Source organism: Magallana gigas, chromosome 10 (assembly GCF_963853765.1).
Source record: "Magallana gigas chromosome 10, xbMagGiga1.1, whole genome shotgun sequence".
NCBI lineage: Eukaryota > Metazoa > Mollusca > Bivalvia > Ostreida > Ostreidae > Magallana > Magallana gigas.
In genome coordinates this window covers 34775382-34801106 of record NC_088862.1, presented here as the reverse complement: position 1 = coordinate 34801106, position 25725 = coordinate 34775382, and the positions used below count along the sequence as shown (strand labels likewise).

Here is a 25725-nt window from a genome sequence, read left to right as displayed (position 1 = left end):
AACTTTAAACCCCTTACTGGGCCCCAGTATTGGTTCAGGGTTTATGGATGGCTTTAAAGATTCAGAATCTACACTATTTGAGGATCCTTGCAAAAAAATCTCACAAAGTATGGCATTGTAGTGTCGAGATGAAGATTTTTAAACAGTTCTCAATAAATATTTCTGTTTAACTTTAAACCCCTCTTGGAGCCCCAGTATTAGTCTCACAATTTTACCAATTTAGAATCTACAATAGCCATGGATGCTTCCATAGTAATCTCACAAACTGTTGCACTGTAGTTCTTGAGAAGAAGATTTTCAAACATGTTCCCCATATATTTCTATGTCGAATTTGAATCCCTTCTGGGACCATGATATTAGTCCACAATTCAGAATCTTCACAATTTAAGGATGCTTGCATAGTAACCTCACAAACTGTAGCATTGTAGTTCTTGAGAATATTTTTAAACACTTTACCTTTATATTCCTATGTTAAACTTTGAACCCTGTCTGGGGCTCCAGTTTTAGTCCAGGGGTCACGATTTTTATAATTTAGAATCTTCACTATAAATATAAGCTTTTTAGTAAATATTGGCATATCTGGTACAGTGGTTCTTGAGAAGAAAATTTTTAAAGACACACAACCTATACTCATTGTTTTTCAAAATTATCTCCCTTATAAAAAGGGTTTAGCCCTTTATTTAAACAATTTAGAATTCCATTTAGACAAGAATGCTTAGCATCTATTTTGGTTAAATTTGGCCCAGTGGTTTTAGACAAGAAGTTAAAAATGTGAAAAGTTGGACGGACGACGGGTGATCAGAAAAGCTCACGTTAACCTTTGGTTCAGGTGAGCTAAAAATGACATCTGATTCTAATTTTTAAAACATACATAAAATAATTATCTTAAGCTACGAGTTAATTGTAATATTTTAATACGTAAACAATAACAAAAAAAAAATAACAATAATATAATCTGTGTAAATTATAAGCATATACACGTACAGAAAAAGGAGGGTGGGTTAGGAGGAATGTCAATCTTGAAATTCTGGGACTGCTTTATATTATATAAGTTAACATCTATAGGCCAAAAAATTATATGTATAAATGGTTCTCAGGCACTCCTGCACTTGCTCCAATGCATCTGCATTGATTGTATTTTATTGCCACATAACTCAATGATGAAAATTGAATTATTCCCCTTTGCAAATTTTGCAATAAAACATAAAATACCTGCCTGCCTCATTAAATTTTTCATTCTTGGTCTGACAACCAGTATTTTAATTCTTTTGGCCTTAATCGCAAAATTAATGAACATTTCAGGATGGGAGTCTGGCTAGTTGGGAGTTCTATTCCACTACCGGTAGTTCAGATTAATGTGACGTATAAATTAATACAATTATATATAAACCAACAGTATAAATTAATACAATATAAACCAACAGTACTCAAAGACTGACACATGTATTAATGCATATATAACATGTGCAATCACAGGAATATCAATACATTTCTGAATATATACATTGAAACTTTCTAAAATTTGGAGACTTTTAATACCATGAATTGATTTGTACTGATAATATACCTTGAACCCAAATTATATTTCATATCTTTTACTTATTAAAATCTAAAATAAATCATTGCTTAAATTATCATAAATATATTTTTAAAACATTGATATTGTGCTTGTTATAAAGTACATTCTAATGTTTAAAACAAGGACATTTTTCTTTCGGATACATATACAACTTCACTTTCATGAAATTCATTTTGTCCAATAATCTAATTTTCTTTGGTAATAAAAGTAACAAAGTTTAAAATGAGGCATAAAAAAAACAATTAATAATTTTTGAAATGCTTTTCGAACAAAATCCATAATATGTTCTTTAAAACACCTTTTTCATAGAATTTTCTTTTCTACATGTGTAAAATACCATTAAAACTATTAATAAAGGAAAACAATGCATTGCTATATAAAAACAATTGTAAAAATAATCAAAATGTTCACGCATATGTTCTCAGGCTGCTGCATGATTTGCAGTTGTTTTTCATCCAGTTTCCCAGCATCTTTGATGTGATTAATGGTCTCACATTCTTAAAAAAATATGTAAATTATATGCATCATATATTTTCATTCAGCAGCTGTTTTATATTTCTAATATATATATATTTTTTTTCTCTTTTATTTTCTATTGCATAGATATACAACATAGTGACATGTATATTCTTAGTACTATATTTTTCTTTTCTTTATTCCTTATAAAATGATAAAAACTTAAAATGCATAGAAACAAGCTAAATATTAAAAACTAAAGAATCTTTAAACACAAACAATTCCTAAGCTTTAATGACACGCCCATTTCTGACTAACAAGGATTCAATCAAATCAAATTAACAAAAACTAACAAATTTTATTCTTTATTAACACATGAGATTTATAAAAATGTGATGTATTTCTATGTAAAATTAAACCTCACTTATGACCCAATCCTCCTCAAATTATCTCATAACTTCCCGTAATATTTCCTTAAGTTAAGTTAATATTGGCCTAGCGGTTCTAGAGAAAATTATATTGACAGTGGTGGGAAATATTCAGATGACAACATCGGAGTTTAGACAAAATTTAACCGGAAAAGCTTAAGGAGGTATGGGACACTTACATATTGTGACGCATTGTTTATCGAAATAAACAAAAAAATAAAGTGTAATTATGTAAATAGTTTCTTTCCCAGTACTGTCACCTAACAGCGTAGCGCAGTGGGTTAAAGGGTTTACTACAAATCTGTAGGTCATGAGTTTGAATCCCGCTTGAATTTTTATGTCTCCAAATATTTCTAAAATCTAATTTTTGGTTAAATATCATAAAATTTGAAATTTCTACACCAGTGAAAGTATTTCAATAATAATGTACTTTAATCCACATCAATATCGACAGATACCATCTTAATTGAGAATTAAGTACAGCTAACCTTACTTGTTATTTACAAGAATATTTCAATTACTTACCGTATTGATTCCATCTTTAGGTTAAAAACCATCGGGTTAGAGCAAATATCACCAGGAGGACAACGAATATAAACATGGACATGAAAACTATTTTTCTTCTTCTCATCCGTCTCTGAAAAAGAAATCATAAAAACTTCAAAATGTAGTGTTGATTTTTTAAGCACTTTCCTATGTGTAAATTGCGCATCTAAATAAATTCATACCCCTTTATTTATATTATTTCCAAAATAATATTTTTGTATCCTACACGTACCGGGTACAGTAGATTCCTTATTTTACACCAGTACTTAATTTCGATTCAACCGTGTAAAAGCATCAAAGAGCGAGAATATCAAATTGCAAACACCGGATTTGTATCAAAGTTTCATAAAGTTTACATTCTGTTTGAAAAAAAAAAGCGAGATTTCAAAATCCTCGAGATTCTTGGGATTTTATGTGGATATTATTAATTCCTTGCATTTAATTAGGAATCTAAAGTATACCGGGTACAAAGCCTGCAGCTTTCAACATTTTTGTTTATTTTTGGTCTCTTTTAGAGCCATATATATAACTATATACCAAGTTTTGATTCACGCACTTCAAAAATATTTCATTCTAGATATACCGATAGAAAAGATATTTCAATATGATGATAACAATATGCCAGAAAAGCTGAAACTTGTGTGGAGGCATCCTCAGCTGGTGTAAATTCAAGTTTATTCAAATCATGATCCCCAGGGTTGAGTTGGGCCACAATGGGGGGGGGGCAAATTTTTAAATAGGAATGAATAGAGAAAAATTTAAAAATCTTTTCAAAAGGGGTTTTAATATCCCATACAGGCGATTGGTCCCAAACTGCTCAAATGCCTGTACTCACATCTAGTTCCGATGGAATCTGTTGATTTTGTCCATACTGTCCATATCCAACTCCACAAGTAGGACCTATTAATGATTATATAATATGTAAAACAAAATTTACTTACAAAATATGAAGACTTTAAGTAAAAAAATAACATCATGCATATGATAAATGCAAATAAAATTATGTTCAAACTTCTTTTCCATGAATCCAATACGTCCACAAGCCAATAGTAATGTCAACATCACTTCCCAGTATTTTGGGCAGTTGGTTTGAAATAAAGAATTCAAGACAAGATGTTCTAAAACAAGAGGCCCATGGGCCACATCGCTCACCTGAGGAACAATAGGTATGATAAAATCAGCCTAATGGAGTCATAATACAAACTATCTGGACAATGTACAATAATACATGTTGATTCTGTATAAATAAAATCCATTTTTCCCCTGGATATTCTTATGTTTATAATCATTAGTCCCTTTTCTAACAGGATGATTTTATAGTCATATCATATGTTGAGTATTGCAGTTCTCAAAAAGATCCTTAACAATTGTTTATATATGGGATATAAACGTACATAAACTCTGAACCTTCTTATGAGGCCAAAGAATTGTCCTGGGGCCAAAATCTTAACAATTATAAAGAATCATCTGGCTGATTAATTTCTGAGAAGAAGATTTTTAAAGATTTACCATATATATTCCTTTGTTAAACTTTGGCCCCCCATTGTGGCCCACCCTACCCCTGGGGATCATGATTTTCACAACTTTGAATTTACACTACCTGAGGACGCTTCCACACAAGTTTAAGCTTTCCTGGCTGATTAGTTTCTGAGAAGAAGATTTTTAAAGATTTACTCTATATATTCCTATGTAAAACTTTGACCTTCCATTATGGCCCCACCCTACCCTCGGGGGTCATGATTTTCACAACTTTGTATCTACACTACCTGAGGATGCTTCCACACAAGTGTCAGCTTTACTGGCTGATTAGTTTCTGAGAAGAAGATTTTTAAAGATTTACTCGATATATTCCTATGTAAAACTTCGATCCCCCATTGTGGCCCCACCCTACCCCCGGGGGGTCATGATTTTCACAAATTAGAATCTACACTACCTGAGGATGCTTTCACACAAGTGTCAGCTTTCCTGGCTGATTAGTTTCTGAGAAGAAGATTTTTAAAGATTTACTCTATATATTCCTATGTAAAACTTCGATCCCCCATTGTGGCCCCTCCCTGCCCCCGGGGGTCATGATTTTCACAACTATGAATCTACACTACCTGAGGATGCTTTCACACAAGTTTCAGCTTTACTGACTGATTAGTTTTTGAGAAGAAGATTTTTAAAGATTTACTCTATATATTCCTATGTAAAACTTCGTTCCCCCCATTGTGGCCCCACCCTACCCCCGGTGATCATGATTTTCACAACTTTGAATCTACACTACCTGAGGATGCTTCCACTCAAGTTTCAGCTTTTCTGGCTGATTAGTTTCTGAGAAGAAGATTTTTAAAGATTTACTCTATATATTCCTATGTAAAATTTCGACCACCCATTAAGGCCCCACCCTACCCTCGGGGGTCATGATTTTCACAAATTAGAATCTACACTACCTGAGGATGCTTCCATACAAGTTTCAGCTTTCCTGGTCTTATGGTTCATGAGAAGAAGATTTTTAAAGATTTACTCTTTATATTCCTATGTAAAACTTCGACCCCCCATTGTGGCCCCACCCTACCCCCGGGGGTCATGATTTTCACAAATTAGAATCTACACTACCTGAGGATGCTTCCACACAAGTTTCAGCTTTCCTGGTCTTATGGTTCATGAGAAGAAGATTTTCAAAGATTTACTCTATATATTCCTATGTTAAATTTCGACCCCCCATTGTGGTCCCACCCTACCCCCGGGGGTCATGATTTTCACAAATTAGAATCTACACTACCTGAGGATGCTTCCACACAAGTTTCAGCTTTCCTGGTCTTATGGTTCATGAGAAGAAGATTTTCAAAGATTTACTCTGTATATTCCTATGTAAAACTTCGACCCCCCATTGTGGCCCCACCCTACCCCTGGGGGTCATGATTTTCACAAATAGAATCTACACTACCTGATGATGCTTCCACACAAGTTTCAGCTTTCTTGGTCTTATGGTTCATGAGAAGAAGATTTTTGAAAATTTCTTAAAAATTTTCATAAATTCCTAATTATCTCCCTTTGCAAAAGGGTGTGATCCTTAATTTTCACAAATTTAAATCCCCTTAGGCTAAGGATGCTTTGTGCCAAGTTTGGTTGAAATTGGCCCAGTGGTTCTTGAGAAGATGTTGAAAATGTGAAAAGTTTACAGACAGACGGACGGACGGACGGACAGACGGACGGACAGACAGACAGACGGACGACAGACAAAATGTGATCAGAATAGCTCACTTGAGCTTTCAGCTCAGGTGAGCTAAAAAACCATTCTGAAATCTACCTTGATATGTTGCTGCTGTGTTGATGGGATAGCCGGACTGGGGTGGATATGGAGAAGATGGATAGCTGCTTGGATATTGTGAATACTGTGGATATGGTAGCCCCTGTGTACCCTCAGAACTCAAAAAATGGGGCTGAGTATCTGAGGTGCCAGTTGTGGTAGCACTTAACCCACTTTGAGCTACAGGGTAACCGCTTGGATCTGTTGTTGGTGGGATGCCAGATGTTGCCTCTTCGTATGATGGTGGTGCTCCGTATTTGGAAGGATCTAAATACAAGCAAAAGAAAAGTTTGGTTACAAAACTACCATTTTAACAAGACCTTGGGCTTTTGGTTGGACGTAGCTCTCTATTTCTTGCATCAAAACAAGTTAAAAATGACGCGTTTCAAGAGAAATATGCACCGGTTGCATAGTCTTAGCTCGAAAGCCAGATAAATCTTGTTGATTTCGAAGAGTCATGGCTGAGTGGCCAGAAAATAATAGACAAGCCTACATCACATTGCTGTTTGACACAACTAACTACCCAAAGTCCAAGCTCTTGTTAAAATGGTTCTAATATAGATACTGTGGAATCATTAAATTTCGTCGTGGCTTAATTTTCGTGGAACTCGTGGGTACTTTTTATCCACGAATTTACATCCTCCACGAATTAATAAATTAGTGTTATAAAACTATATGCCCTTATGTTGGTATAAAAGAATACACGAAATTACGTCCCCACGAACCTGTTAAAGTTAACCAATCCACGAAAATTGGTCCCCACGAATTATAATGATTTCACAGTACCTCATCGACTGTAAAGAAAACAAGGACCAAAAGCATTTGAATTTGTGGCACAGCTTATTTTTTAAGGAACCTATATTGTGAATCCAGATCCTTCAAAATGATTAATCCACTTCCTTTCTGATTGAGCATACTGTTCACACGCTGAATTATGACACAAAAACATAAAAAATTGCAAACATCTTTAATGTGAATCAGCTGCATCCTTGAATTCATTACTTTTCGTTGATGTATGTACCTTTTAGATATAAATCATTGGCTATTTCATTTACACAGCCCACTTATATAAAACCTCACGTGAAAATTAAAGTCAGGCGATAATATCTTAATATCAAAGCTGCTTAAGAAATCAAATTTTTGTTGAGTATTGCAGTTCTCAAAAAGATCCTTAACAATTGTTTATATATGGGATATAAACCTACATCAAACTCTGAACCTTCTTGTGAGGCCAAAACATTTTGGTAGGGCAAAAGTCTTAACAATTACGGTATAAAGAATCATCTGGCTGATTAGTTTCTGAGAAGATGATTTTTAAAGATTTACTCTACATATTCCTATGTAAAACTTTGACCCCCCCCCCCCCCAATCCATTGTGGCCCCGGGAGTGTCATTATTTTCACAACTTTGAATCTACACTACCTAAGGATGCTTCCAAAAAAGTTTCAGCTTTCCTGGCTGATTAGTTTTTGAGAAGAAGATTTTTAAATATTTACTTTATATATTCCTATGTTAAACTTTCACACACACCCCCCAAATGTGGCCCCACACAACCCCCAGGGATCATGATTTTCACAACTTTGAATCTACACTACCTGAGGCATCTTTACTAGCCAAGGGTTTTCGGTCCACTTTGGTGATGTGGTTGCGCTATCTAGCGAGCAACTTGAGTTGCGCCCCTTGCATATTTACATTTTAATTGAATTAAACAACAGGTTATATACACACTACGGCATTAATACAACTTGAAAACATGTTGACTACCGAATAACAGAACATAATTAACGATGCTATTAAATATGAATTAAGTTATAACCTAGGGAAAGCACGGAATGTTTTATCCATAGTGTTTCGTAAGGACCTGTACCGGGAGTGAAAAAGTCGCCGATTTATATGAAAGCTTTCATGCCATAAAATACAATTTCGGATGTTAAAAGTGGCAGTGATTTCATTTCAAAAACAGTGAATGTGGTAAAATGGGATTATAAAAGAGCAACATTGTAGGTATTTGAGATTAATCATATAAAATTAGGCGAGATACAGCTCAATATATATATTTTATTTTTTTTTCTAAGAAGCGAGTACATGGAAATTCTATCGTTAAACCGGGTACGTAGGACATCTGTTATTTCAACGATAAAACATTCTATCTAAGATAGGGAATATATCTCTCTCTTAGTCTTACCCCACATTACGGCTTATTGATAGAAATTCAGAGGCCTGTGCTGTGTGCGTTTCAAAAAAATGTTGTTTACAAAAAAAATCAAACTGCACTGTGTTAAATCTGCGCTCTGTTCAACAGTCACGCCGTTTACATATTAAATATATTTAGGACATTAGATTGAGAATAAAGAAATGATGAAAAAATGAAAAAATACCATTGTAAGACATTTTAGCCTACTATTTTCCTTCTTCTACGTCTAATGACTCAAAAATACCGGAAATGACGGTAATGCAGACAATTGTGGAGTCGGTTGAGGACGTATTATTATAATAAATTGATTATAGAATAATATGAGTATATGAATTTTTATTTCTTGTATTAATTATCGTTAACAACCCCTTATATATGTCTCCAGTCGAAAAATAAAAGAAATATCACGACTCGGTAGCATTTTATAATCACACTCGTTTCCCCTATAGATAAGCCTTTGGGTCCATTTGGGGGAATCAAGTGAAGTCGTACCCAACCCGACTCGCACCCAAACCAACTCGTACTCAAATGGTCAGGTCGTACCCAAAACTATGTGGTTTACTCGTAACCAAATATTTGAGTACGACTTCACTAGTCAACTCGTACCCACGGGGAAAATATATTTAAGTAAGTGATTTACTTACCGTTTTCTTGCAGGAAACACACCTCTCTCGAACTAGTACTATGTTGATTTTCCAAAAGTGATGAAAATGTGTGTTTCTTCTTATAATTATGAGCAGCATGTTTATTTTGTGCTGACAAACTCATTGGTTGATCGGTTGAACGGAATCACATTAAGCAATTAATTTTAATTGATGATAGTTAACCTGCTCATAATCATTCTTTGATCCGTCCGCATTCAAGTACAGAACTATAGTATACTAGATTTTTATAACGAATTCTTTTAAATTTGTTATACAATTCGCATATTAATGTTATCAATAATATACAAAACATAACAACATACAAATAAAAGCCATTCATTTTATATTCTTAGTATAAATATATTTTTTCCCCGTGGGTACGAGTTGACTAGTGAAGTCGTACTCAAATATTTGGGTACGAGTGAACCACATAGTTTTGGGTACGACCTTACCATTTGAGTACGAGTTGGTTTGGGTGCGAGTCGGGTTGGGTACGACTTGACTGTAATTCCATTTGGGTAAATCGACGCACCCCCTTCTCGAAATTGGTTTTAACTTTTACAATTTTTGCGGGAAACTCGGATGAAAAAAAACAAAACTCGCGACGGTGAAGAGGTTCGCGTTTCGAAAAGAAAACGATCTGTTATCACAGACGTAATTCATTTCACGGATTAGATCTGTATGTTGTAATATCTACACTAACAGGTAAAGATGACTTGACGTGTTCTTACTACGAACTGTCACTGAATGGAGGCCAATTTTGTTTCGTTCGAATTTCCTCAATTGTTTGATGACCAGTTTTAGAAACAGTTAAAGGGACTTTATTGTCCCTGATGATAATTACTAATTAAATTAGTGTTGTGAAAAGTACAATATCAATAAATTCTATTTTCAGAAATTTAAAGTTATATCAAATAGAACTCTCTGTCTATCGCAAAACAGTCTGTCCCAAGATATAATTTACTGATTTATGCAGCACATTTGGACGATTTTTAATAAAAATACACATACCTGTGAAAGAAGTGCAATTGAAATAGTTGAAAGGGATATTTTCCAAGATAATTTCATTGACACATTATCATCTCAGACATCTTTCACTCGGAAAAATTCACAGGAACGATAACAGATTCCTTACGGAGATTTATAATGGGGAATGTTTACATCTTTTCTCCATTCGGAATACACTCGCAATGCATCGCGTAATTTTTCAACGTTATCATCCGGGCTTGCTGCAATACAAAATCTCCGTAGACATCACAATTTTTAGCATTGTATTGAAACCTGACACGCTAACAGGGGCGTTTTGATTAAGAAATCTTGGAAATTTTTCATACTTTTGAATGAACATTGTTTGAACCCTGAGGTATTTATGAATATCAAGCAATTAAGCCAAATGTAAATCCAGAATATCTTGGGACAGAGTATAACCCAAAACAGCCTGTCGTAGCCCTTTTCTTTTTCCTGTTTCTGGAGATAACGTTAGGTTCCAACTTGTTTATGTGTATTTTGTCTATTGCAGAGAAATCAACAGTGTGTTCCTCTGAATTATTACAGCAAACTCCAGGCAAGCAGAATATGTCAGAGAACAGCATCTTCTCCATCTTTCCCCCTGCCCCCACGGAAGGAACCATCACAATTTGTGAACAAAATGGTGGACTGGTTAACTTGTCAAGTAGTTCTAAACCATACAAAAAGGTACACAGTCAACTTGTCAAGTATGTCTAAACCATACAAAAAGGTACACAGTCAACTTGTCAAGTAGTTCTAAACCATACAAAAAGGTACACAGTCAACTTGTCAAGTATTTCTAAACCATACAAAAAGGTACACAGTCAACTTGTCAAGTATGTCTAAACCATACAAAAAGGTACACAGTCAACTTGTCAAGTATGTCTAAACCATACAAAAAGGTACACAGTCAACTTGTCAAGTAGTTCTAAACCATACAAAAAGGTACACAGTCAACTTATCAAGTAGTTCTAAACCATACAAAAAGGTACACAGTCAACTTGTCAAGTAGTTCTAAACCATACAAAAAGGTATACAGTCAACTTGTCAAGTAGTTCTAAAGTCTAAACTGTGTAAAAAGGAACATTTCAAATAATTCTAAACAGGTTCTTTAATTTTATACTAAGTTTCCTTGTTCTGAAGCATATAAAAAGGTACCACATGGACTGGTCCTTGGTCAGCAGCTGGTCAGTACCTCATGGACTGGTCCTTGGTCAGTAGGGCCAGCAGAGACTTATCCTATCAGTCTTGTAAGGCTACTGTGATTCTTGTTTCCCTGTTAGTGTTTGAACTAGTGGTTCCTGATACCAAGAGGTTATAACATCTGAAATCACCAAATGCGCCCCTTGTTTATGGGGTCCAATGTTCGTGGGTAACTCGTGGGCCCTCAACTTTTTACATCCCCACGAACATATACACAACCATTTGTTCAATATTTATCAAAATTATCCAGAATACACACCAATGAAATTATGTCCCCATGAACCAGGAAAATTTTGGCTACCCCAAAAAATTGACCCCCAAAAATGATTCCACAGAATGTATCTACCGAATGCAGGTAGTATATTTATCCAACTGCATTTCCTTTGGATGTTCTGTTTAGAAATCAATTTTAAGATTTTTTGTTCCCACAGCCTCCTTCCTACCCAGAGGTTGTGATTTCCGGGGGTGGATCAAGTAGTTTGACTCACCGAGAAAATGCCAAGTCAGCATTTCTGCCCCACAATGAGACGGTGTGGAAGAGAGCACTACACGCTTGGTAATGATTCTTATTTTGATCATTTATGTGTAACAGTATTCAAGCCTAGAGAGACAGACTAACAGACAAACAGACTAAGGTCTACATACAAACCAATACTGTGCAAGTTGGAGAACAATAATGTACTTTTGCTGTGATGAGAACCTTTATAAAAAGCCTCTCAACATACAAATGGTTACAGTAGCCTGGGTAATGACCAAAAATCTCCAGCATGGACTGAAACTTGCTGCTCATATTTCACCGAATTCAATACAGATTACAGTATTTTTTGCTGTAGGTATGAGATGGGCTCTCCAGGTGTATTACTGTGGACTAGTGTATTTCTTGCTGTAGGTATGAGATGGGCTCTCCGGGTGTATTACTGTAGACTAGTGTATTTCTTGCTGTAGGTATGAGATGGGCTCTCCAGGTGTATTCGAGGAAATTGTCAACAGTAGCAGTGAAGGTGAGAAGTTTGAATATATTAAATAATGAATTCTTCTGAAGTTATTTTGTTCATATACTAATCAAGAAAAATATTGGGGGGAGGGTAGGGGGGTTTAATTTTTGGTAATTTTACTATCTGAGTTTGAACATTGATTAACTATTGTAAAATCCATGAAATCTAACACACACATGTATATATACATGACTGAGTTTTTCTACTTTTAATTTGATTCAGAAATTTTTTTTCGGGGGGGGGGGGTAATTTTAAATTATTAAATTTGAATTGTCCACATTGTCCTATATGCATATTGCATTAAAACATTCTTCTGCTTACGTACATGTAAATACCACTATAAATGCACCTACCCATATATATTTTGAAATCAAAATCCAAAAATTTGTAATTTCAGAAAAATTGTTTTATGCTATGATAAATATTTGCACCTGCAGAAAAAAAACCCCAGTTGTTTATTCATAGAATCATTTTAACAAGAGCTTGGATTTGGGGTAAATATGTCAAACAGCAATGTGACGTAGGCCTGTTTCATTGCTGGACAATCAGCCTTAGCTTTTTGAAATCCACACGATTTGTTTGGCTTTTGAGCTAAGACTATGCAATCTAAGATCTATGCATGTTTTTTTCACTCGAAACCAGCCTCATTTTTAACTTGTTTTAATGCTAGAAAAGATTCAGTTACAATGTATGTCCTTTCGAAAGTCCAAGGTCTTGTTACAGAGGTTCTACTTTGAAAACTGATGTTAGCGTAGCATCCATCCTCCATTGTTTTTTTCAGTCCCTGACTGGGTCGGTGTTGCTGCCAAGAAAACCTTGACCTTTGTTCGGTGGGCCAACTCCCTCCATGGTTCTATCTTCCCCCATCTCTCTGTGAGTAAAGGATAGAACGCGTGTAATACATGTACAGTATAGGACTAGAACACGTGTAATACATGTACAGTAAAGGACTAGAACGTCTGTAATACATGTACACTAGGGAAGTCCTAGGGACCAATGGATTTACTTCATTATATCTGTAATTTGTTATATCCGTATAACGAATTCGTAATTACTATAGCGAATTCACTATATACATGTTTTCTTTCACCAGACTATAATTTTTGCTAATTAAGGCTTAGAATAAAAATACATTACTTTGATGCCTTTCATAATCGGATGGTGAATTGAAAAATTTATGTGAAAAATAATAAATTCATTCAAACTATTATGTTAAATGGTAGTGCAAACTTTTTAATTTGTAAAGAAGTTTCTTTTAAAAGTGTTAATTTCGTTATTATTCACCTTTACGGGACTCAAAATCAGTTTGTTATATCCGTAAATTCGTTATATTCAAAAGCGTTTTAACCGTAAAATTTTGCAAAGATTTAAATAAGAATTTTTACCAGGGACTTAAAAAAACTCCGTTTATATCTGAGAATTTGCTATATTTGTGTTTGTATTAAACAAGTTTCATTGTAGCTAGTGTGTTATTACTGTTTATGTAGCCTAAACTTGTTGAAATTTGAGGAAACATCTCTCAATTCTATCACGAACTGGTTAATGTTAAAATGATTTGACTGTCTTTCATAATCTTTGTTGGAAAAGTTAATATTTAAGTTTATGACTACAGTGTTTGTTCTTTTTAAAGCTGTACTGTGAAAATATATACATATGCATTGCTGAATATATCCATGGTTACTTTATATAGATGTCAAATGAAGAAATCATAACCAAGTTCTCGGACATTGTAAACTGGTAAGTCATTAACTCTGACGTTCTAAATTCAGGTTCTCAGGCAATGTCAATATATTATAATGGGCAAGTTTTCAGGTATTGTAAGGAGCAAGAACTGGTAGGGCCATATAGAATTAACCCAGAGTCTGCTCACGTCTATTCAAATGGTGCTGCCAGACTGGAAGGCTAATTTTATTGCCTTTTGAATAAAAAAAATAAGCTTTGAATTGATATTTCAGAAAAATTGGCCTTTAAGGCTTTACTTGAAATATTGGAAGTATTGGGAAAACAAGATCAATTCAAGAACAAATTTTGTTTTATGTTAATTGGCATACGAAATAAAGATATGGACAAGATTTGCAAATGTTATGAACATGAACTTCTGTTATAATTAAATGTTTACATCTCTGTCGTTATCTAGGTCTAGGAGTCCTGTAAAAGCTTTTGCTTGGCATCCTCACACCCTCAAATTTGCGTATGCCCTTGGAGACGATTCCATCAAAGTGCATTCTGGGAAGAGTGACCTGGTGCCAACGCTCAAACACAAACTACAGAAGAATGTGGCAGACTTAGCGTGGCAGTGAGTGTTCAGGGCCTTTATTTCTGTGTTTAATGAAATTATGTCTACCCTAGTTAACTTAAACTTGTATCTTTTACATCAGAGGATTGACACTACTATTAAAGGGGGGAATGGGACAATTTAGTAGGTTCAAAATTTCTTAGTACTGGAAAATCAATATAGCTTACACTTTCATTTTCTAGAGTGATATGGTGGGGGTTATTTTTGAAAATTTTACCACAAGAAAACTAAAAATCTGCATACACTTTAAAACTAGTACAAGATTACTGTGTCAAATTTTTGTCAGACTTACTTCGTTTCGTGTGCGTTTTGGATTTCGTTTTGTTTGGTTTCTTTTGGTTTCGTTTCAGTTTTTGCACTTTACAGGTACCCTATTTCGAAGCTGCTTTTAAATTTACTGAAACTTACAATAAGATTTTAATGCTGTAAACATTGTGAAAATTTCCTAAGATGGCTGCTTTGTGTTGATGCTGGGAGGGTTTCCCTGTAATGGTCGTGTTACAAAATGTATGTGTACCCTGTACTTTGTAATGTCTGTGTTGTGTTTTTAGGCCTCAGTCTGCCTCGGTCCTGACAGTAGCCTGTCAGTCCTGTAATGTCTGTGTTGTGTTTTTAGGCCTCAGTCTGCCTCGGTCCTGGCAGTAGCCTGTCTGTCCTGTAATGTCTGTGTTGTGTTTTTAGGCCTCAGTCTGCCTCGGTCCTGACAGTAGCCTGTCAGTCCTGTAATGTCTGTGATGTGTTTTTAGGCCTCAGTCTGCCTCGGTCCTGGCAGTAGCCTGTCTGTCCTGTAATGTCTGTGTTGTGTTTTTAGGCCTCAGTCTGCCTCGGTCCTGACAGTAGCCTGTCTGTCCTGTAATGTCTGTGTTGTGTTTTTAGGCCTCAGTCTGCCTCGGTCCTGGCAGTAGCCTGTCAGTCCTTTAATGTCTGTGTTGTGTTTTTAGGCCTCAGTCTGCCTCGGTCCTGGCAGTAGCCTGTCAGTCCTGTAATGTCTGTGTTGTGTTTTTAGGCCTCAGTCTGCCTCGGTCCTGGCAGTAGCCTGTCAGTCCTGTAATGTCTGTGTTAAGTTTTTAGGCCTCAGTCTGCCTCGGTCCTGGCAGTAGCCTGTCAGTCCTGTAATGTCTGTGTTGTGTTTTTAGGCCTCAGTCTGCCTCGGTCCTGACAGTAGCCTGTCAGTCCTGTAATGTCTGTGTTGTGTTTTTAGGCCTCAGTCTGCCTCGGTCCTGGCAGTAGCCTGTCTGTCCTGTAATGTCTGTGTTGTGTTTTTAGGCCCTGTCAGTCCTGTAATGTCTGTGTTGTGTTTTTAGGCCTCAGTCTGCCTCGGTCCTGGCAGTAGCCTGTCAGTCCTGTAATGTCTGTGTTGTGTTTTCAGGCCTCAGTCTGCCTCGGTCCTGGCAGTAGCCTGTCAGTCCTGTGTCCTCATCTGGCACGTGGAGCCCACATCACTGGCCACCAGGTACTCAAATCTCACCTGTACCTTGTTAACTTAAATCTCTCCTTCTTAAATCTTACCTGTACATTTTGTACATACATAGTATAACATACCAGGTATGTTATACCTTAAATGTAAATACCAAATAAGTCTATTGAAATCATTTTATTACCTTTCAGACCGTCTACGAGTTCCTGCCAGGTGTTACAACAACAGAACCACGCCCCCGTCACCTACCTGGCCTGGGACCCCAGCGGTCGCATCCTCCTGTCTGCCTCGCCAGTCGACACCTCTTTAATGGTTAGGATACAGTGTTTGTGACATTAATACTGATCTAGACAGTACATACAATTAATTTTATCCTCCTCTCGGATGGTTAGGAAATTATGTAATATAAGTACAGTACAGTACTGACATTGTTAATGAATGTGTTTTAATGTTTAACTTTATTTAAAATTTTGAATTTAATCCCTGCTAAAACAATGCCATATTCAAAGTAGTTTTTAGTAGTGAACATTGGCAATGTAATTTTGTGTATATAATTATGGTACTTATTAATACTTACTAGGTTAGTTACTTACTCACTACGGAAATATATTGGGTTGATCAATATCATAGATGGCGAGGCAAAGATGAGCCGTCTATGAGATTGATCAACCCAACATATTTCCGAAGTGAGTCAGTAACTAACATAATAAATGTGTGACATTTCAGTCCAAGGGAAAACAATTATTAACAATGACCATGTGATGATAGAACTGCATATAAAATATGAAATTGTTAATGTTACAGTACATATGTGATATCGATTTAAACTACATCCAAATTATAGACAGATATTGATATTATATATATCTACTTTTATTAACTATCAATCCACATTGTATGTAAATATTGTGATAACAACTTCTTTATAAAGTGGTAACATTGTAGGCTTGGGATGTCCCCATGGAGACGTGTGTTCCGCTTCGGCGGTTAGGAGGGGGTGGGGTCTCCCTCATCAGGTGGTCACCGGATGGATCCAAAGTCTTCTCTGCCACGCCTTCCCAGCTGTTCAGGTATTTGATGGGAATTCTTAGTGTCTCTTTCTAAGTCCAAAATTTTCTCTACTACTTTCTCAGCTGTAACTCCAGTGAAAGGTCTAAAACTAAGGTCCTTAAAATCTAAGGGCTTCATCGCCTTTTCTTCTTAAATAAGTAATTCAAGGAAAGTTATTTTAGGGAAAACTAACCTTGGGCCAAATAATGTTAAAAGTGCAAATACCAGAACTTATGTCCTTATTGAAACTTAAAGTCTTGTCTGCCACTTTTTGGCTGTACAGGTAACTGATGGGAATGCTCAGTGTCTCTATTTAAGTCCACAGTCCTTTCAGCTGTTAAGCTAACTCCAGTGGAAGTTCTAAAACTAAAGTCCTTTCAGCTACTCAGATAACTCCGGTGGAATTTCTAAAACTAAAGTCCTTTTAGCTGTTAAGCTTACTCCAGTGGAAGTTCTAAAACTAATGTCCTTTTAGCTGTTAAGCTAACTCCAGTGGAAGTTCTAAAACTAAAGTCCTTTTAGCTGTTCAGATAACTCCAGTGGAAGTTCTAAAACTAAAGTCATTTTAGCTGTTAAGCTAACTCCAGTGGAAGTTCTCAAACTAAAGTCCTTTTAGCTGTTCAGATAACTCCAGTGGAAGTTCTAAAACTAAAGTCATTTTAGCTGTTAAGCTAACTCCAGTGGAAGTTCTAAAACTAATGTCCTTTCAGCTGTTAAGCTAACTCCAGTGGAAGTTCTAAAACTAAAGTCCTTTCAGCTGTTAAGCTATCTCCAGTGGAAGTTCTAAAACTAAAGTCCTTTCAGCTGTTAAGCTAACTCCAGTGGAAGTTCTAAAACTAAAGTCCTTTTAGCTGTTAAGCTAACTCCAGTGGAAGTTCTAAAACTAAAGTCCTTTCAGCTGTTAAGCTAACTCCAGTGGAAGTTCTAAAAATAAAGTCCTTTCAGCTGTTAAGCTAACTTCGGTGGAATTTCTAAAACTAAAGTCCTTTCAGCTGTTAAGCTAACTCCAGTGGAAGTTCTAAAACTAAAGTCCTTTCAGCTGTTAAGCTAACTCCAGTGGAAGTTCTAAAACTAAAGTCCTTTTAGCTGTTAAGCTAACTCCAGTGGATGTTCTAAAACTAAAGTCATTTTAGCTGTTAAGCTAACTCCAGTGGAAGTTCTAAAACTAAAGTCCTTTCAGCTGTTAAGCTAACTCCAGTGGAAGTTCTAAAACTAAATTCCTTCAAGTCTGAGGTCTTCATTCTCATATCTTCTTTAAGTAAGGAAGTGTGAAGTTATTTTAGGAAAGTGTGAAGTTATTTTAGTGAAAACTTACCTTTGGCCAACAATTTTATACATGTAAGTGCAAATGCCAGAACTAAAGTCCTTATTTCAATATTGAAACCAAAAGACTTTCCTGTCACAACTTGTGGACTGACCAGGTTATATCCCAGTGAGATTCCTTAGTGATGAAAGATGAAACTTAAACTTTTTATGTAAGACGGTACTGTATAATATATGTACACAAGGAGGAATAAACTACAAACAGATTTGTGATATTTTTTTTATAATTAGGGTTGATACGTGATCAAATCTTCCATAAAGCCCTTCGGGGCCCGAAGGGCTTTATGGGATTTGATCACGTGACGAACCCGTACTTATATCCTAATGCACAACCAAAAATGATACCTTTTTTCTTCTTCTGATTAAAACTACTAACTAAAAATATATTTTAGATCCAGTATATTTCATATTGAAACAGACATTTCTCCTTTATACTGGTTATATGAAGACTTTGAATTTCAGGGTATGGGAAACCAAACAATGGACGTGTGAGGTCTGGACCAAATGTACAAGTCGTTGTAAGGTAGTGTACAAGTTGTTGTAAGGTAGTGTACAAGTCCATGTAAGGTAGTGTCCAAGTTGTTTTAAGGTAGAGTACATTAGTACAAGTCATTGTAAGGTACAGTACAAGTTTTTTTTAAGTAGTGTACAAGTTGTTGTAACGTTATTTTAAACAACAAATGGAAGATAGCTGCTAAGAGGAGGAAAGTGGGGTGTGCAAATTAAAGAGACAGGGGGAGAATCTATTCTCTCTCAGTTGCTTTGTACCATAAAGGCACAGTGGTATAGGAGTCCGCTATAGGTAGGAGCATTATCAGTATTTACTCTAATCATGCCAAGTATGAAGTTGATCAAGGAGGCTGGATGCCCAACAAATTAACCATCAGATATACCCCTTTATTTTAGATTTTAGTGAGCAGTCCGCTGTATTAATTTTTTTTTAAAGAAAAAATCCAGATATCTCTATACAGAGCTTTATGGAGATAGATATAGTAAAGCATTGGCCATGACTGTTTAGCCCTGTTAGAAATATGCAATTTTCCCCACAGTGCAAAGTGAGCTCAATTTAACTGCATAATGCATCGGGCTACTAATTACTAATTACAAAATTAATGAGTATAAATATGTATTCAAGAATTATAACCCTAATGAAATGCATGTACATGTAACTCGCTTTCTCTCACAGGTGGCTTGTTGGAGTCCTTTATTTTACAGAGATAGTTATAGTCTAAAATTGGCCATGACTATCCAGCTCTATTAGCATGATTAGAAATATGTAATTGACTACACAGTGCAAAGTGAGCTCTGTTTTACCTGAATCATGCATTTGGCTGCTAGTGAAATGCATGCACATGTAACTCTCTCTTTTGTTTTCTTTGACAGGCGGCATGTTGGAGTCCTGATGGTAGAACCTTGCTGTTTGCAACAGAATCTGAACCAATCATATACTCTCTTACATTTTCCACCAGCATTGATGATACGAGCACTGTGATTGGTGGATCTCAGTCAGCTGTTGTGTCTGTCAGCTTGACAGAGGTGGATCTAGTTACAGAGGATGGGGACATTGTAAGGTAAGAACAGTAACTCTTTCTTAGTCCCAGCAGAATCTCAGAGTTTTATCATAATGGCAAACATATAGAATTTGGAAACATTTTCCAGTCATATATGGCATATTTTAGGGGGGGGGGGGGGGGGGTAATATTTTGCAGCAAAATATTGAACCTGAGTTTTGAAAATTGCATGTTGTTTTGAACCCAGATTCAAAATTTTGCGGAATCAAAGTTTTAAATGACTCCTATCTAGGAGGTTTCAATGATTCTCATCCCTTCATAACCAAATCGAGGATAAGCAGCGACCCTATGCGATATTGGCTGGGAGAAGAATTAACTTTAATACCATTCTGATTGTCACAAATAACTGAGAGTAATTTTCATCTGTTGCTGATTGTGACATCATTGGTTGTTTTTTTTTCAGGGTCGGGGGACTAGTGCAGAGCATGGTGATGGACCGACACGGAGAGAGACTGGCGGTCACACTACACGGTATGGTACAGAACCTTTTTACACTGGAGGTCATACTAGGTTTAAAACTTAAAGACCATGAAAAAAAGCACCGTCTTTAAATTTACCTCATCAGTGTACCCCTCTCAATCAACTGAGTTGAGGCCCTAGATTGGATGTTAGAAAATAATTTATAATTGTTCACTTGTCCTGTGTATACCATGTCTAGCGCTCGTGACGATCGTGCAATTTACTTCTGTCTTTTCATCCATACCTTGACGGTAAAATCCAATGTCTATTAGCACAATTATATAATTCATTATACAATCAACAATTTGTTTTTCCTTGTACATATACATATTTAAACAATAATCAGTCTAGACGGACTCCCAAAACGGAGTCAACGGAAGTGAATTTCTGCAGGCATTTTGGACTCCGTTTTGGGAGTCTACGCATGCGCACTGGTACAAAATATGGCGATTTTTCGATGAAAACGTGGGGTCAACAAGAAATCGTCTTGCAAAGAGCTGCATGTGTTGGCAGCCTTCTAACATGTTTTAAAAGACCCAGGATACAATGTACTATCGATCGTATTTGCACGAAATAGGGGTTTATTTGCACTTAAGAAAGTTATTTCTCTTCGAAGTTGGACATTTGACGATGCTTAAAAAGTGATTTTTTTGTGTTTTTCATGGAATTTTATCGTTAACAAAAGGTAAATTGCATTAAATTTTACTTTTTTCGAATTGAGTTACAATTTAAAATCACCAAACATACAAATTGATAAGTGCGTAAACGGAAAAAGCTTCGATTACAAACAAATACTGGCTGCTCTATTGATTAAAAACGTCTAATTTGTATTTAAAAAATAGGATTGTTTGTTTAAAAGCCTAGAAAATTAAACAAATTGTCACTCTAGCCACAATAACTCTTTAAATTGAACTGATAATTATCATCAAAACAATTATAATGGCTCGCGGCATTTGCGATGTTAGGAAACCATGTTGAATACATAATTATTCAAGATAATTAAATAATTTAGCATGAAAATGATTAAAATGATACTATACTTTTAACAATCAATGATAAATAAACATATCCAAGCGTTTAATTTATTTCAAAACAGTTATAGTTGTGCGTGATAGAAGTTTTGGGTGAATTTTTCGTTTTGAAAATTAATTTTACGTAATACAAGTAAACGGTTATGAACATATGACATTAATATGATCCATAAACGTTAAGAAATATTTTTGAAAATTTAGAATTAATTTTTGTCGTGTTTTTGGCCAATTTTAGAGATTTATTAAGAACCAAGGGGCATAACTCACACGTTGTTTACATTAGAAACGCCATTTTACCGCAATGCATGATGGAGCCAAAGACTCCGTTTTGGGAGTTAACTCCGTTTTGGGAGTCCCGTCCAGACTGATAATATGCTTTCTTTGGTGATTCATTCGGGATATGAAGGTAGCAACATTGCAGAAAAAATACATAACCCGCGTTAGTGGGTTATGTAAATTTTTTCTGCAATGATCGCTACCTTCATTACCCAAATGAATCATCAAAGAAAGCATTTTATTGTTTATATTAACATCTTTCTTTAAGCCAATTGATAAATTGATTATGAAAATTAAGTAAAATTCACTAAATTACCGTTAATGTACGCAAGTACGTTAACTAAAAGAAACAGCCAAATCGCCTCCTGTGAGACTGAGAGTCTGCCGTCGTCATGATTATTTCGTGCAGTCCGTGATTTTTCCTAGGTACCGTAGTTGTAGGACTCGACCAATCGATAAACTGGGCGTGTCAAGTTTGGTCCTGTCACTTTCTTGTCAGTTTCAGCCGCTGTAGATTTCGACCAATCAATAAACGGGGCGTGTAGATTTCAATCTGGCTGTTTCTATAGAGCTATGAATTAACTATAAGTTTCCGTAAGAAATAGAGGGAATAATACTTGGTAGATGTAAATATATAAATATGATAGTTTTCAAGATCATCAGAAAAACTATAATAAGAGCGTTTTAACATCCCATGTATATAGACATGTATACACAGGCGAGCGTGTTTTCCCTTAGGGCTCCACCCCCCACCTGAACTGACCTGAGGTTAACCGAACAGTTGAAAACCCCGGTCTTTAAACAAGATATTTTCTCTTGTTCTCATCAGAGTGTAAAAGAGAAGGCCACGTGCAATTTACAGCAAATTGTTGGTCTGATTTGCAGCTAAATTCTTTGTTCACATACAACATATGTATAAGTACACTGGTAGAGCTTGCAATGCTTCACTGATGTAGCTGTTGATGTAATAGTATTGTTGACATCATTGACACCATAGAGGTGGGTAACAAATGTTATAATGTATTGATGTCCTTGTTAATCTGTTTGTAGACGACAAGGAACAAGTGTTGCCGTACGTCGCCCTCTTCAGAACTCGAATTAACCCAATGCTGGAAATCACACCTTGGTGAGACCTCACAAATCTTTTCAAAAATTTATTTTTTTTATGCCCCCCCCCACCCCCGAACAAGGTAAATGTTAAAAATGTTAAAAGTTTCTTTTCTTATCAGGTTCAGTGGCATTCATTTCATTATGTCAAATTCTGTCACAATGATAAATTTTATTGTTTTTATATTAAATCTTTTTGGTTAAAAAATTGAGTTTTTCCTTTTTACATGTACAATCCTCTGTAGGAGAAAAAAGCCACTTGAATTTTTCAGCTAGAAAAATAAAATCAAAATGTTTGTCTTATTTAGGACTGGTTGAATTATTTTATAAATGTGAGCATACTTCTAAGTTGGAGTTTGTTGCTTTGTCTTTTCAGTGGCTTGATACAGGGAGAGTCTGGGGAATACCCGCTACATGTGTCATTCCAACCCAGCTTTGACAAAGGAGCTCTCCTATCCATTGTGAGTGTTAATTAAAGGTTTAGCAATAAATTATTAAAAGTGGGTTAATATATTTTTATAAAGTTTTTTTACAAACTTTTCTTTGCATTTCAATCTTTGCAAAAGTGAATAATTAGAATAATTTGCATAAATTAATATTTGTGATATAAATAATATTTTATTGCATAAAGAGCTTACAAACTGTTGTACTACTTTTCTATGGTTTAAAACACGGATAAATGATTTGATTTTTACTGTATCCTATTTTGCAATATAAAAATGATCAAGAAAATAGCGTAAAAAAGATCATTGCCTGAAAGAAATACAGAGTAGTTTTATATGTGGAGATAAGGTACAGTCCCTGAAACGTTCTACTTTCACTTTACCATCTTGCCATGTGTTCACTCTGCACTTACAGTGTGTTAACCATGCATTCACTTGCACTCTTGGCTCCGCTCCGTTTGCACTCACAGTTTATAAAGCGCTCACCTTGTTCACCTTGTTCACTTACAATTCAGTCAGATAATATTATATTTAGGCTCATAACAAGACATACCTGTAGTTTAGATTTATTTGTTAAGTTTCCTGATTACCAACGAAACACAATTTACGATTTACTTGGAGTCACTCCAAATAAATCGTTCATCTTGCGTTCACATATTGTTAACTGTGTGTTCACATATTGTTTACTGTGTGTTCACATATTGTTTACTGTGTGTTCACCATTCACTTTGTGCTTCGTTTGCACTCTGCATTCACTCACTATTCATAAGCGCCAACCAGATTCCATTCAGCATGCGCCCACAGTGTGCTCACCATTCACTCAGAACGTTTCAGGGACTGATCCTCAGTACATGTATTTTGATTCTGATTATTTTAGATCTGGAGTTCTGGCGTGGTACGATACGTCCCTCTTTACTTCATTCCTAGTGAGGAGATTCAGAACATTCAGCACAGACATGTAGCCCCTCCCTCCCTAAACGGACAGATCCTCTCTCCCATACCCTCACACTGACAGCGTCTAGTACAGAAACCCACCCTTAAGGAACAGATCCTTTATCCCATACCCTCACACTGATTACAGAGATTATATAGAATACTAGTGATAAAAACAGACAAAAATCTTCCCCGTGTCATTTTACTGATACCGCTCGACAAAGAGACTTATTGTATCCACCATATGCAACCACTGACCATGGATACTACTGCACAGCTTGTCTCTTCTATTCCCATAGTGCAGGAACTGCAAGTTATTGCGTTACAGTAGGTTGATTTATGACTAGAACATTAGAACATACAAATCATGGTTCTAAACACGAAAAGAGAGAGAGAGAGAGAGAGAGGAGGGTCCATTGTGTTACTCTCATAGTGAAACAAGCTAGGGCCTATTTTGTATCCTTGTGACGTCTGGGTTTATATTCTCATCAAGCACATCAGACTGTATTCAACTTGTCAGTAATTGAAGCAGTGGATTTATTAACGAAAAAGCTGTTTTGATAATTATGCACTTTGTTCTAAATCAACAATTTGCAGCAATATGATTCACATTATAATTCTTTATTACATACTTAGTAATTAAAACAGTTTTTTTGCATATGTGATAAAGATGACATCCCAAAACTCATATCTGCCTCCGGGGCTGATACAGGTTATCAAACCTAGAGCTGATACGGATCCGTATCTCACCCCTTGCCTTTTTTCCGTTTCGGCATTTGTGCATGTTTACAGAAGGAAACTAAAACATTTTTTACGTCGACATTTTTAAATGCAGTTGAACACTTCAGTTTTGGAGCAGTTAATTTTATACAACACTAGGAAATTCCGGTTCAGTAGCTAAATGTTTGGTAAAACAACAAGATCTCATATTTTATTTAATACATGTACAGACTACTTTCAAATAATATTTAAAATCAATTTGTTCAAGTTGATGCCTTTTTAATTTTTTCTTATTACTAAGTATGTAATAAATTTAATGATAAATACCCTTTTCAATATCAAAGCCTGTATCAGCCCTCGACCAATATCATCCCTCGGGCCTTTGGCCCTCTGGCTGATATTGGAGTCTCGGGCTGTTATATGGAAAAGGGTATGTATTATTCTTTATTTATATTGTGGAAATTTGTTTTTCTTTATAAATCAGTTTCATATTTAGTTTGTATTGAATACATGTATATCTGATAGGTACAAAAAGTTTGTTATAGAAATAAAAAATAAATCAAATTCGTTTTAATGAATGACTGCATGGGGTTTAATTTTTTTCAAGATCTTCATAATTATATCAGACCATTGGACGAAAGATGAGGGTTCCCCAATGGTAGCAAAATTTGGAAGTACACAAGTCTACAAAGTTACCAAGTTTGATAAAATCAGATTGATGGAAAAAATACTGTTGCAGTATTGGTTAACTGAA

General features: G+C 35.6%; 2 protein-coding genes across 7 annotated transcripts; one reads left to right on the top strand and one right to left on the bottom strand.

Annotated features, from left to right (window-relative positions):
- Positions 1–1850: 1850 nt before the first annotated feature.
- LOC105337831 (uncharacterized) lies at positions 1851–8781 on the bottom strand. 2 transcript variants are annotated; one of them, XM_034454437.2, is made up of 5 exons: positions 8680–8781; positions 6302–6568; positions 3845–3909; positions 2989–3100; positions 1851–2076 (listed from the first exon to the last, which is right to left on the bottom strand). In XM_034454437.2, exons 1-4 carry the CDS (start codon positions 8690–8692, stop codon positions 3005–3007), a joined length of 441 nt encoding a protein of 146 aa, XP_034310328.2. In that variant the 5' UTR covers positions 8693–8781; the 3' UTR covers positions 1851–2076; positions 2989–3004. The 2 variants fall into 2 exon arrangements, with proteins under 2 accessions (XP_034310328.2, XP_065929193.1); XM_066073121.1 differs by lacking the exon at positions 8680–8781 and adding an exon at positions 8487–8508 and having other exon boundaries at positions 1935–2076.
- Positions 8782–9683: 902 nt separating this feature from the next.
- On the top strand, positions 9684–25549 carry LOC105331213 (aladin). Of its 5 annotated transcripts, XM_066073381.1 has the most exons (17): positions 9684–9844; positions 10659–10834; positions 11782–11906; positions 12240–12259; positions 12316–12351; positions 13127–13218; positions 14036–14082; positions 14483–14641; positions 16011–16094; positions 16250–16370; positions 17004–17128; positions 18894–18954; positions 19815–20002; positions 20406–20473; positions 22819–22894; positions 23252–23336; positions 24196–25549. In XM_066073381.1, exons 2-17 carry the CDS (start codon positions 10715–10717, stop codon positions 24328–24330), a joined length of 1542 nt encoding a protein of 513 aa, XP_065929453.1. In that variant the 5' UTR covers positions 9684–9844; positions 10659–10714; the 3' UTR covers positions 24331–25549. The 5 variants fall into 5 exon arrangements, with proteins under 5 accessions (XP_065929453.1, XP_065929452.1, XP_065929454.1 ...); XM_066073380.1 differs by lacking the exon at positions 12240–12259 and having other exon boundaries at positions 12296–12351; XM_066073382.1 differs by lacking the exon at positions 12240–12259 and having other exon boundaries at positions 9693–9844; positions 10694–10834; positions 12296–12351.
- The last annotated feature ends 176 nt before the right edge of the window (positions 25550–25725 follow it).

Coding starts and splice junctions, on each gene's coding strand:
- LOC105337831 (XM_034454437.2), bottom strand. Junction 3,910..6,301: donor CACAGCAGCAACATATCAAG/GTAGATTTCAGA, acceptor AATCATTAATAG/GTCCTACTTGTGGAGTTGGA. Junction 3,101..3,844: donor AGATTCCATCGGAACTAGAT/GTGAGTACAGGC, acceptor TTTCTTTTTCAG/AGACGGATGAGAAGAAGAAA.
- LOC105331213 (XM_066073380.1), top strand. CDS start 10,715: ATGTCAGAGAACAGCATCTTCTCCATCTTTCCCCCTGCCCCCACGGAA. Junction 13,219..14,035: donor CTATCTTCCCCCATCTCTCT/GTGAGTAAAGGA, acceptor TACTTTATATAG/ATGTCAAATGAAGAAATCAT. Junction 20,003..20,405: donor GAGGATGGGGACATTGTAAG/GTAAGAACAGTA, acceptor TTTTTTTTTCAG/GGTCGGGGGACTAGTGCAGA.